The sequence below is a fragment of the Bos javanicus genome, chromosome 14 (assembly GCF_032452875.1).
Source record: "Bos javanicus breed banteng chromosome 14, ARS-OSU_banteng_1.0, whole genome shotgun sequence".
Lineage (NCBI taxonomy): Eukaryota > Metazoa > Chordata > Mammalia > Artiodactyla > Bovidae > Bos > Bos javanicus.
Genome location: NC_083881.1, coordinates 52,311,481 through 52,325,338, shown reverse-complemented (window position 1 = coordinate 52,325,338; position 13,858 = coordinate 52,311,481). Strand labels below are relative to the sequence as shown.

General features: G+C 36.2%; 1 protein-coding gene across 1 annotated transcript in view; it reads right to left on the bottom strand.

The window, feature by feature from the left end:
• Positions 1-13,858, bottom strand: part of CSMD3 (CUB and Sushi multiple domains 3) — a 1,469,335-nt gene that overhangs the window by 102,256 nt on the left and 1,353,221 nt on the right. Inside the window, exons 46-49 of the mRNA XM_061439111.1 lie at positions 6,696-6,776; positions 5,634-5,747; positions 1,367-1,555; positions 849-995 (exon numbers count right to left, since the gene is read on the bottom strand). Of these exons, the coding sequence (XP_061295095.1) occupies positions 849-995; positions 1,367-1,555; positions 5,634-5,747; positions 6,696-6,776 (531 nt within the window). The remainder of the gene's footprint in view (positions 1-848; positions 996-1,366; positions 1,556-5,633; positions 5,748-6,695; positions 6,777-13,858) is intronic.

The window sequence follows — 13,858 nt, the reverse complement described above, 5'->3', positions numbered from 1 at the left end:
CTGATTTGCAATGATCCGTGGCTTCAGAAGACATGATCTGAACACTAAATAAAGAGATGACTGATTGGTTCTGAAGTGTTTTGTTCCTGAGCACATACCCATGGCCTCTGACATGACTTAGGATGGTAATAAAGAAAAGGGATATAATCTTTGCATAATGCAAAACCATGTATACTTATTCAACAGGAAAATTTGGGTTCAGTATCAGTAGACTTCATAAACAGGAAGGCATATAGAAAAAGCTATTTCATCATGATATTAAGAAGAATTTTCAGCCCTCATCTTTTTCACTATTACTCAGTGAAAAGCAATGATGAAAATAACAATTTTTTAAAAACTAAAGGTTTTTAAGTGATCTATTTATCATTTTGTATTTTAATATTTAAAACATTTTAGCAAGTATCATAAATCAGTGGGCAATGATGAAAACAAAGGTTTTTACAAGTGTATGTTTATCTTTTGTTTAAACTTATTAAAGGAGTTATTTATATATTAAATAGGTCAAATACACACAATTGAGCAACACTATTATTTTTTGAGTGTTCAAGGGAAACCTGTCTTGGGAAAATAAGCACTTAAAGTATCAACATTTATAATTAACTTAAGTCATAAATACTCTAAGTGCTTTTAATTATTTCAAATATCATGTGATAGACATAGTACTGTTTATCACTATAATAAGGAAACAGAGGGACAGAAATGTTATATAAATAACTCAAGAAACATCAATAGAGGAATTATGATTCAGATTTATACCTAACTGAATAGTATTTGTGTCTGTGCTCCTTAATCACAACCATACTGAGGATGCAGGTGAGATTTGCACTGAAGTTATAAGTATCACATACCTATATATCTTATCCGGAAGCCTTTTTTGTTATTGCCATGATCTGCTGACCACTGAAGGAATACTTCATGACCATTGCTTGTTATATTAAAGGCAGATGAATAATCCCCACTGAGTGAAACAAGCACTGGACTTTGAATATTTGGTCCTTCAGAAAGAAAATAATAGAATTTAGATATAACTGAGCAATTTCTGTTTAGTATTTCATATATTTAGAATGGTATTAAATATGGTGAAATTCATCCAGGACCAATTTACTTCATAAACAATAACTTAACATAATGTGTTTGTTTATACATTTTAATTCCATAGCTAAAGCAGCTACAATTCATAACAAAATGATCAAGCTAAGTGCAATTTTCATATGGTATATAGGTAAGTTTGATGTTGCTACTTCTAAAATTATCCTTAAGATAAAATAAAGTCATATAGGCAGTTGTTTGTATTGAAGGCCTGAATGTATACTTAGAGCATTTGAATTGAATTTGTGAATATCCAATAAATATAACCTATGGTTACCATCATACACCTGAAGAACATCAAATTCTTTTTCTGTCTGGAAGAATTCTACAAACATGCTGATGTTATATCCTTTTTCCACAGAAATGCTCCAGGCACACATTTGAAGATTTGGGTAACTGTCAGGATATCCAGGGCTCAATATGACTCCCGTGGAATCCAGGCGTAATTCATTGGCGGGACAGAGAACTGTCAGAAAAAATGAATCATTAGATAATGCTCATGTTTCAGACTTAAGTGAAAACTGCATTTTAAATACTGGATATTCTGTTTCTATGTTAAATAACAATAAAGGAAACAATACTTTGAACTATGTGTATAAAATGACAACTTGTATAGTAAGCTTGCAGTTCAAAAAATGAAGCAATGTCCCAAAATTGCATAATATTAATTTCCTTTTTATTACATGGGAGACACATTTTCTTTCTGGATTAATAAATATAAATATATAGATAATTAAAAGATAAGGCATTTACTTCCCTCTCTATCTTTATATTATTTCCCTATCTTTCTTCATCTTATGTTCTTTTCCCTCTGTCTCTTATTTAAGTCCTATTCCTTCTTGACTTTTTCTTTTGTCCTCAAACTTTCATTCACTCAGGTATGTGAGAACAGACAGGAAGTTGCCCTACCTCAGAATATTCATTCCAGACAAAGCTACTTCTCTAATCTCAGGAATATGCTTAAACCACGAGAATTTAAAACAATTTTGGGGTCACCAGTTACCTTTCCAGACCAAAAAGGTAAGAAAAAGCATAAGCTGTTCATTTCATAACAATATATCAACTGCATCTCCAAACTATAATACACCAGTAAATTATGACAACATATGATTGTTCTTCAATCAAGTTAATAACTTGAAATAACTTGAGTTAATAAAATCTGCCATAAATTAATATACAGATATTTGAATATTTACTATAGAATATACTATAGCTAATCCAAGAACTGTTTTCTTTCTTTTTTTATTGCTTCTATTTCTCTTATTCAATCTGAGATGTTTGCATCTTGGATGTGATTTCAAAATTAAAAAGTAACAATTCAACAAATAGTATTGGATCATTCTCAGTCTAAAAAGAGAAATCTGATGTTTGCTTTTTACAAAGTGAAAAATATGTAAAATAAACAAATGAACAAAGAAATTTTAAGGTTAGAAATGGAATGGAAAAAAATGAATCAAAGATAAAGATTAATGAATATATCTATGGCATATTGAAATAAAGGATATAGATAATTAAAAGATATGACAAGTAAGTTTTAAGAAAAGGGTTATGTTGTGTGTGCCCAGCTACTGATATTTAATATTTCTGAAATATTTAGCTAGGTGAGTGTTACTGAACATGTCAACCCCTCACTAAAAACCATTCAGCACCTTCAAAGCCTTCAAGGTTAGTCCCTGCATGCCTCTCCAGCTTTGTTTTCTGCTGTTCCTCCTCTGAAACAGAATGCTCCAAACATACTGAATAACCTATAATTTTCTCAATTCAGCATATCTGTTAGTGCTTCTGTTTCAAATGTCCTCCTCTCGTCTGATACACTTGAAATATTTGGGCACCTCAAAACCCAGACCAAGTCTCATCCTCTGTGAAATACTTCCTGAATTTCTCCTCCATTAGTCCAAGCAGAACTGCTTATTTCCTTCTTGGCGCCTCTTAATGTATGCTTCTATTATTGCAGTTAGTTAATTTTATGGCTATAATTTCTTTGCTTTTTAAACTTTCTTCTTAGGCTATTGTTATAGAAAAGCAAGTGTATGTCTTAATGGTCCCAATGTTTTCGACTGAACAAATATTCCATATTACATTTGAAAAACTGAGACAATTCAATATAACTTACTGTAAATACTAAAATTAACCTATTCTCATACTAACCAATATAAAGCAAGAATATACTGTTAAGCACTTTCTGTGTATTATATCACTGATTTGCCACCACAACTTTAAGAAGTGTATACAATTTTTCCCCTTTATACATGTTTTAGTTTCTAAGTCCTGTCTGACTCTGCAACCCCATGGACTCTAGCCCACCAAGATCTTCCATCCATGCAATTTTCCAGGCAAGAATACTGGAATGGGTTCCATTTCCTTCTCTACGGGAACTTCCCAACCCAGGAATCAAACCTATGCCTCATGCGTTGGCAGGTGGATTCTTTATTGTTGAGTCACCAGGGCAGCCTTAATCACTTATTATATTCCATTTATATTAAACCCTTTGAAGAACATCATATTTAGAAATGCTTTCCATGTTTTAAGTGTGATATAAAGAACTAAAGAGGATCCAGGGAGGAATAACAAAAGTGATGTAGCCTCTTTTATGAGAAGTGAAAAAGTAAAATAATTTAAAATAAATTAATAAAAACAGTATAGATTAGTTACAACAGATTCCAAACGAATGGCAATTGTTTAGCAGGACTGTGAATTAATTCAATTGAAGAAAAAAAATTTTTTTTTTTTTGCCATACTGTGTGGCAGGATCTCATTTCCCCAGATCAAACCTCTTCCCCGTGCACTGGGAACATGGAATCTTAGCCACTGGACCCAGGAAGTCCCTAAACAAATATTTAAAATCAGATTTTTTTTTTGCCTAAGTGTTAGGTCAATTAATTAATATAGTAACTCTGTCTAAACTCATTCTGAGGGATAATTAACTTTAGCTAGTACCCATAGTGTTATTATGAAACAAACATAGATTGTCTCCTTTTTTGTATTCTCCACAGTAGATTAAATAGGAGGAGACACACTTACTACAGGAAATTCTAATTTTAGAAATAAGATATTGAAAGTCTTGAGATATGAGGGACTCAAATAACCAGGTTAACAAAATTGTTTTTTAATTAAAAATAATGCTGAATTTGGATCTAGATATAAATAAGAAGTATTTCTAAGAGCTCACAATTAAGTTATATATTGGGTCAAGGAAGAAATCTTGATATATAATTGCTTGTTCATTCAGGAATATAGATAATAGACTTCAGAATTAACAACCAACCCTAAGATGGCCTACAAAATCATTGATTAAGATCAAGGGAAATTCTTATACTGGTGCTGGTTATACCTCCAAACTCATCTTCTCTTTCTTAATGCTTTAAAAGCCCCTATCTTCTAAGGACTCCATAAAGGTAGAAAAATCAAACATTTCTTCCTACTGATAGCATGTTCGAAATAATAAACAGAATTTTAATTTTATCATTATAAGAGTTAAGATACTGCATGGAAAATTGATTTTTATTTCTTAGGAATAAACCGTAGTGAAGGAAGCAATTCAATAAAATCTGGGGAGGGATAATCAAAATCAATTTTACTCAAATTAACCAATGTTTATAATTAATTACTATGTAAAAGAAAGAAAGAAAGAGAAGTCACTCAGTCATGTCTGACTCTTTGCTACCCCATGGACTGTAGCCTGATTGGCTCTTCCATCCATAGGATTTTCCAGGCAATAGGATTTTCCAGGCAAGAGGTTGTCAGGTGTATTAGGCACTATTATGGCCCTAGGAGCTACACAAGTTAATAATACATGATTTCCAAACATCAAAATCCCAATACATCATTCAAGAGCCATAATGGTCTTGTCCTTGTAACACTGAATTCCTTGAAGTCTGCATCTCACCATCTTTCATTTTTGTGTCTTTGCATATACCTCTGTTTCTTGGCTAACTCTTTTGCTAGCTCAGTTCTACCAAAGTAAGTATCACTGGTTATTCAGACCCAGGACTAAGGGAATAATGCCTCCATCAAGCTTTCCCTCTCATATAAACAGTTTAAAATTATATGATTCTACCTTACCACTCTATGCTACAGCTTATATGGCTGTCATATTCCTTACACCATTTTGCTTTCATAGAAGGGACTATTTACAACTTTTCTTTTGTTTATTCCCTTAGATCTTCATTCTTCATATGTCCTCAATAAAGTTTAATGATTCTAGTGGTTAGAACAGAAGCTACTTGCAATCCACATTGGAACCTTTATTTAAAGTGGTTTCTCTTGCTTTCTATCTCCACTTCCAAACCTCACAGCAAAAGTAATTTAAATAAGTTGAACTGACTATGGGATAAACTAGAAAAATTAAACCTCGGATGAATAAACAATGTTTAGTTAAATCTGATAAATAATGGAATGAAAAACACCATATACGAGTAGTATAATTTTTAAATTACTTTCAGTTAAATATAATAATTATATAAAATAGAGTTTTCTCAATTTTGTTAGTACTGAATTAAACATAAAACAAATACTTAGAAATAAATAATCATAAGAATTGGTACCTTGACAAACGGGAGGTGCTCCATCCATCTGGAGTCGTTCTCCTAATCTGCAGGTCAGAATTGCATTACCAACCAAAGTAAATCCTGGAAGACACTGATATCTAATAATATCACCTATTGAAAAAACAGGCAGAAAGGGCTTCATTAAGCACCAAGGTAATGGTTAAAATAAACAGATGGTTCAGTTATAAAATTTGAATATTTTTTCTTTCAGTTATTTTCAATCAGTATAAAAATTCTATTAGCTGTAAGCAGCAATGATATTCAGAATATTAAATTACTAGTAAGTCATGAGCACTGACCAATTGGAACTGAAGCCAAGAATAAATACCAGTAAAACTGGTACTGGGGCAATCTGATTATATATAAGCAATAGTAGTAAGGAAATAATTTTGTTGGTATGGGTAAGATAGTCATTAAAAGTATATCAAGCAGTTTAAAAGGATTACTAGTTACTGCTATCAAGATTAGTTTCACATTGGTCATTGATATTTTCTTACATTTCTCAACCAAAATTAATATTAATAGATAATAATGATGAAATTTATTATGTTACATTAAGATGCATTATTTTCTTACATAGTTTTTCAAGCTATGAGATATTATTGAGGTTAAATTTCCAGTCAGTGTTAAAAGGACTTTATTTATGATCACATGGAATATAATGCGTTGTTTTCAAGGATATGGAAATCAAATATGTCATCTAATACACCCTGCATATCATTTATTATACATATCAAGTTTATGCCTGAATCTGAAGAACAATAATTAAGACTACAGTGTTGGAAGGTAGCAAAATAATAACTACCAGAATAGTTATATGGCTCAGATTCCTGTACTGTTTTCTAACTGTACATCCTAAAAATACAGAATTCTTTTTTCTTACCTAACAATACCTTGCCTCTTTTCACTGTTTTCCATTCTTACAAATTCTAAACAATCCCCATCAATCCAGGGAAAGAAGGTTTAAGACAGGCTGCTACTATTCTTTATTTTTATTGATTTTAAGCAAAACCTTTGTTAACAGTATGCTTTCTTTGAAAGTAATTTAAGAGACTTTACCTATTTCAAATTCATCATCTTCTGTCAAAATTTCAGCATTGGGTACGGGTGGTGGAGGTTGACACACTCTTAGTTGATAGGCTGTAAAAATAGATAATGCTTATTCTTTCTCTGTACAGCTATATATATATATATATATATATATTCACATATGTGAAAAAAAACAAAATTACAAAGGGCTTATTTATAAGAATAAAAATAAATGGTAGAATTTATCAAGTTTTAACCATTTATTTAAAAAAAATGCTACAATATTAAGGGGGAATTAATCATTCCTTATGGAGTGGGGAAAGGCTACCTGGAGAAGAGAAAGATTACCCACTCCAGTATTCTTGCCTGGAGAATGCCCATGGACAGAGGAGCTTGGGGAACTTCAGTACATGGGGTTGCAGAGAGTTGGACATAAATGAGTGACAGAGAACAATCATTCCTTAAATAGTTTTCTATACTAACCCTTCTTATTTCTTACCCTTATTTTAGTCCTTCTGATTATGTACTTCCATTTTGGTGTGATCACTGTTTGGAATTACATACACATATTAGTTTATGTGTTAATACCAATCTTTCCAAGGTTCATCACCAAATTCCCTGCATCTAGGAAAGTGCCTAGCATTTAGTCATAATTGAAAACAAGTACTCAATGGGTACTCCATTCCAAGAAATATTATAAACATCTTATTTATATTAATTCTACTAAAACAGAGAAGGCAATGGCAACCCACTCCAGTACTCTTGCCTGGAAAATCCCATGGACATGGGAGCCTGGGGGGCTGCAGTCCATGGGGTCGCAGAGTCAGACACGAGTGAGCAACTTCACTTTCACTTTTCACTTTCATGCATTGGAGAAGGAAATGGCAACCCACTCCAGTGTTCTTGCCTGGAGAATCCCAGGGACAGAGGAGCCAGCCTAGTGGGCTGCCATCTATGGGGTTGCACAGAATCGACACGACTGACGCGACTTAGCAGCAGCAGCAGCAATCCTCACAAAAACTATATTACTTAATTTATGTACCTAATCTATAATTACTCACATTTGAAAAAAGAAAATTGCTAAAAGAATTAAGAATGTGTCCAACTCCTATAGCTACAGAATGTCAGAGAAGGGATTTGAACACAGACAATGTGGTTCCAGAGCTTCCTTTCACCAAGCTAGATTAGTATGCTTACAAGGTAAGTGCAAGTTCAGTCACTCAGTTGTGACCGATTCTTTGTGACTCCATGGACTGCAGCATGGCAGACGCCCCTGTCCACCACCAATTCCCGGAGTTTATTCAAACTCATGTCCATTGAGTTGGTGATGCCATCCAACCATCTCATCCTCACTTGTCCCCTTCTCCCCCTGCCTTCAATCATTACCAGCACGAGGGTCTTTTCAACTGAGTCAGTTCTTCTCATCAATTAGCCAGTGTTGAAGTTTCAGCTTTAGCATCAGTCCTTCCAATGAATATTCAGGACTGATTTCCCTTAGGATATATTGGTTGGATTTCCTCGCAGTCCAAGGGACTCTCAAGAATCTTCTCCAACAACACAGTTCAAAAGCATCAATTCTTTGGTGCTCCGCCTTCTTTATAATCCAAGTCTCACATCCATACATAACCACTGGAAAAACCATAGCTTTTTGGCAAAGTAATGTTTCTACTTTTTAATATGCTGTCTAGGTTGGTCATAACTTTCCATCAAATGAGCAAGCGTCTTAATTTCATGGCTACGATCATGATCTGCAGCAATTCTGGAGACACCAAAAATAAAGTCAGCCACTGTTTCCATTGTTTTCCCATCTATTTGCCATGAAAATATGGGACCAGATGCCATGATCTTAGTTTTCTGAATATTGAGTTTTAAGCCAACTTTTCCATTCTGCTCTTTCACTTTCATCAAGAGGCTCTTTAGTTCTTCACTTTCTGCCATAAGGGTGGTATCATCTGCATCAGTTCAGTTCAGTTCAGTCACTCAGTCATGTCCAACTCTTTGCGACCCCATGAATCACAGCACGCCAGGCCTCCCTGTCCATCACCAACTCCTGGAGTTCACTCAGACTCACGTCCATCGAGTCAGTGATGCCATCCAGCCATCTCATCCTCTGTCGTCCCCTTCTCCTCTTGCCCCCAATCCCTCCCAGCATCAGAGTCTTTTCCAATGAGTCAACTCTTCACATGAGGTGGCCAAAGTACTGGAGTTTCAGCTTTAGCATCATTCCTTCCAAAGAAATCCTAGGGCTGATCTCCTTTAGAATGGACTGGTTGGATCTCCTTGCAGTCCAAGGGACTCTCAAGAGTCTTCTCCAACACCACAGTTCAAAAGCATCAGTTCTTTGGTGCTCAGACTTCTTCACAGTCCAACTCTCACATCCATACATGACCACAGGAAAAACCATAGCCTTGACTAGACGAACCTTTGTTGGCAAAGTAATGTCTCTGCTTTTGAATATGCTATCTAGGTTGGTCATAACTTTCCTCCCAAGGAGTAAGCGTCTTTTAATTTCGTGGCTGCAGTCACCATCTGCAGTGATTTTGGAGCCCCCACAATAAAGTCTGACACTGTTTCCACTGTTTCCCCATCTATTTCCCATGAAGTAGTGGGACCGGATGCTATGATCTTAGTTTTCTGAATGTTGAGCTGTAAGCCAATTTTTTCACTCTCCACTTTCACTGTCATCAAGAGGCTTTTGAGTTCCTCTTCACTTTCTGCCATAAGGGTGGTGTCATCTGCATATCTGAGGTTATTGATATTTCTCCCGGCAATCTTGATTCCAGCTTGTGTTTCTTCCAGTCCAGCATTTCTCATGATGTACTCTGCATATAAGTTAAATAAGCAGGGTGACAATATACAGCCTTGATGTACTCCTTTTCCTATTTGGAACCAGTCTGTTGTTCCATGTCCAGTTCTAACTGTTGCTTCCTGACCTGCATACAAATTTCTCAAGAGGCAGATCAGGTGGTCTGGTATTCCCATCTCTTTCAGAATTTTCCACAGTTTATTGTGATTCACACAGTCAAAGGCTTTGGCATAGTCAATAAAACAGAAAGAGATGTTTTTCTGGAACTCTCTTGCTTTTTCCATGATCCAGCAGATGTTGGCAATTTGATCTCTGGTTCCTCTGCCTTTTCTAAAACCAGCTTGAACATCAGGAAGTTCACGGTTCACATATTGCTGAAGCCTGGCTTGGAGAATTTTGAGCATTACTTTACTAGCGTGTGAGATGAGTGCAATTGTGCGGTAGTTTGAGCTTTCTTTGGCATTGCCGTTCTTTGGGATTGGAATGAATACTGCATATATGAGGTTACTGATATTTCTCCCGGCAATCTTGATTCCAGCTTGTGCTTCATCCAGCCTAGTGTTTCTCATGATGTACTCTGCATGTAAGTTAAATAAGGAAGGTGACAATATACATACTTGAGGTACCCCTTTTCTTGTTTGGAAACAGTCTGTTTCTCCATGACCAGTTCTAACTGTTGCTTCCTGACCTGCATACAGGTTTCTTAAGAGGCAGGTCAGGTGGTCTGGTATTCCCATCTCTTTCAGAATTGTCCACAGTTTGTTGTGATCCACATAGTCAAAGGCTTTGGCATAGTCAATAAAGCAGAAATAGATGTTTTTCTGGAACTCTCTTGCTTTTCTGATAATCCAACAAATGTTGGCAATTTGATCTCTGGTTGCTCTGCTGTTTCTAAATCCAGTTTGAATATGTGGAAATTCATGGTTCACATATTGTTGAAGCCTGGCTTGGAGAATTTTGAGCTTTACTTTACTAGCGTGTGAGATGAGGGCAATTATGCAGTGTTTTGAGCAATCTTTGGCATTGCCTTTCTTTGGGACTGGAGTGGAAACTGACCTTTTCCTTCCTGTGGCCACTGCTGAGTTTTCCAAATATGCTGGCCTACTGAGTGCACCACTTTCACAGAATCATCTTTTAGGATTTGAAATAGCTCCACTGGAATTCCATCACCTCCACTAGCTTTGTTTGTAGTGATGCTTCCTAAGGTCCACTTGACTTCACATTCCAGGATGTCTGGCTCTAGGTGATAATCACACCATCGTGGTTATCTGGGTCATGAAGATCTTTTATGTACGGTTCTTCTGTGTATTCTTGCCACCTCTTCTTAATATCTTCTGCTTCTGTTAGGTCCATACCATTTCTGTCCTTTATTGTGCCTGTCTTTGTATGAAATATTCCTTTGGTGTCTCTAATTTTCTTGAAGAGATTCTAGTCTTTCCCATTTTATTTTTTCCCCTCTGTTTCTTTGCCTTGATCACTGAGGAAGGCTTTTTTTTATCTCTCATTGCTATTCTTTGGAACTCTGCATTCAAATGGGTATATCTTTCCTTTTTGCCTTTGCCTTTAGCTTCTCTTCTTTTCTCAATTATTTTTAAGACCTCCTCAGACAAACATTTTTCCTTTTTGCATTTCTTTTCCTTGGGGATGTCTTGATCTCTGCCTCCCATACAATGTCATGAACCTCCATCCACAATTCTGTAGGCACTATATACTCTGCATATAAGTTAAATAAGCAAGGTGACAATATACAGCCTTGACATATGTTAGATCAGCAGATCTAATCCCTTGAATCTATTTGTCACCTCCATGTATAATTGTAAGAGATTTGATTTAGGTCATACCTGCATGGTCTTGGTTTTTCCCACTTTCTTCAATTTAAGTCAGAATTTGCCAATAAAGAGTTCATGATCTGAGGCACAGTCAGCTCCATGTCTTGTTTTTGCTGACTTTCTAGAGGTTCTCCATCTTCGGCTACAAAGAATATAATCAATCTGATTTCGGTGTTGACCATCTGGTGATGTCCATGTGTACAGTCTTCTCTTGTGTTGCTGCAAGAGGCTGTTTGCTATGACCAGTGCATTCTCTTGGCGAAACTATATTAGCCTTTGCCCTGCTTCATTCTGTACTCCAAGGCCAAGTTTGCCTGTTATTCCAGGTGTTTCTTGACTTCCTACTTTTGCATTCCAGTCCCTTATAATGAAAAGGACATATTTTTGGGGTGTTAATTCTAGAAGGTCTTGTTGGTCTTCATAGAACTGTTCAACTTCAGATTCTTTTGCATTACTGACTGGGGCAGAAACTTGGATTACTGTCATATTGAATGGTTTGACTTGGGAACTAACAGAGATCTTTCTGTCTTTTTTGAGATTGCATCCAAGTACTGAATTTTGGACTCTTTTGTTGACAATGATGGCTACTCCATTGCTTCTAATGGATTCTTGCCCACACTAGTAGATACAATGGTCATCTGAGTTAAATTCACCCATTCCAGTCCATTTTAGTTCGCTGATTCCTAAAATGTTGAAATTCACTCTTGCCATCTCCTGTTTGACCACTTCCAATTTGACTTGATTCATGGACTTAACATTCCAGGTTCCTATGCAATATTGCTCTTTACAGCTTTGGACTGTACTTCCATTACCAGTCGCATCTGCAACTGGATGTTGTTTCTGCTTTGGTTCCATCTCTTCCTTCTTTCTGGAGTTAGTTCTACACTAATCTTTAGTAGCATCTTTGGCATCTACCGACCTGGGGAGTTCATCTTTCAGTGTCATATCTTTTCATACTGTTCATGGAGTTCTCAAGGCAAGAATACTGAAGTGGTTTGCCATTCCCTTCTCCAGTGGACCACATTGTGTCAGAACTCTCCACCATGACCTGTCTGTCTTGGGTGGCCCTACAGGGCATGGCTCATAGTTTCACTGAGTTAGACAAGGCTGTGGTTCATGTGATAAGATTGGTTAGTTTTCTGTGACTGTGGTGTTCAGTCTGCTGCCCTCTGATGGAGAAGGATAAGAGCTTCCTGATGAGAAAGACTGACTGAGGGGAAACTGGGTCTTGTTCTGAAGGGCAGGGCCATGCTTAGTAAATCTTTAGACCAATTTCCTGTTGATGGGTGGGGCTGTGGTCCCTCCCTGTTATTTATCTGCCGCTAAACTATGGTGGAGGTGATAAAGATAATGGTGACCTCCTTCCAAAGGTCCCATGCACACACTGCTACAGTCGGTGCCCCCAACCCTGTAGCAGGTCACTGCCACCTACGCTTCTGCCAGAGACTCCTGGACACTCACGGGCAAGTTAAATCTTATATTTCTAATTTTCTACATCATTTGAACCAGTCATCCCATTATATTAGGTTCCTATTTGAAATAAGTTAAAAGCCACTGAAAAAAAGGTCTATATGAATCTAAGTATCACGACTACTGGCCCCTGATGATATCTCTATCATAATCTATTTCCTTGATTAGAGACCATTTTCACTAGTTGCTTTCAAAAAATGTAATATGCTACGATCAATTCAAGAAACACATTTTCTGTTATTAAAACATTTAAAGAAAAATGTATTTTATATGCTTAATTTTATTACTTAAACTTAGGAGTTAAATTCTTTATTTTGGAATTCCCAGGTGGCTCAGGGTAAAGAATCCACCTGCAATGCATGAGTCGTGGGTTCAACCCCTGGGTCAGGAAGAGCTACTGGAGGAGGAAATGGCAAGCCACTCTAGTACTCTTGCCAGGAAAAATCCTATGAATATGGGAGCCTGGTGTTCCTGACAGTCCATGAGGTGACAAAGTCTCAGATGTGAATGAGCACATTTTCCATTTCCAAGTTCTTGATATACCTCAATGTGAATATAAAAATTATGATGTTTAAAAGACATAGTAACTTGTCCAAGATCACACAACTAGCACAGGGTTTATCCAGAATTCCAGCTTATGTCCTCTAACTTCAAAGCCCATATCTTCAATATCAGCCCTATTGTGAGAGTATTATGAGGATTGTGAGGAACATCAACTAGACCAGTTAAGGAAAACTCTAATAAAAAGAGATGAAATGAGATAAATTTTAAAGGATGAGTGAGATCCTTTCACCTCCAGTGCTGAAGGGTAATGGTGGGCAGAAGAACATTCCAAAAGGTAGAGGAAACATTGGTAAAAATTACAATTATCAAGGTAAAAGGTAGTTTTGAGAAATGCCAGAGAGGTAAGAGAAAGGAGAGTAGAAGATACAGAGAGCCCAGGGGGATGTAATGCTTATGAGACTGCTTCAGAGGACAGTATTTTATCTATTAATATCTTACTTGAGAAAGAGATCCATCAGAAGTTAGAGAAGTGTAGAGATACCCATAAGTGTATTTTACTTTTGTTTGCCTGTAAAGTTTTTTTT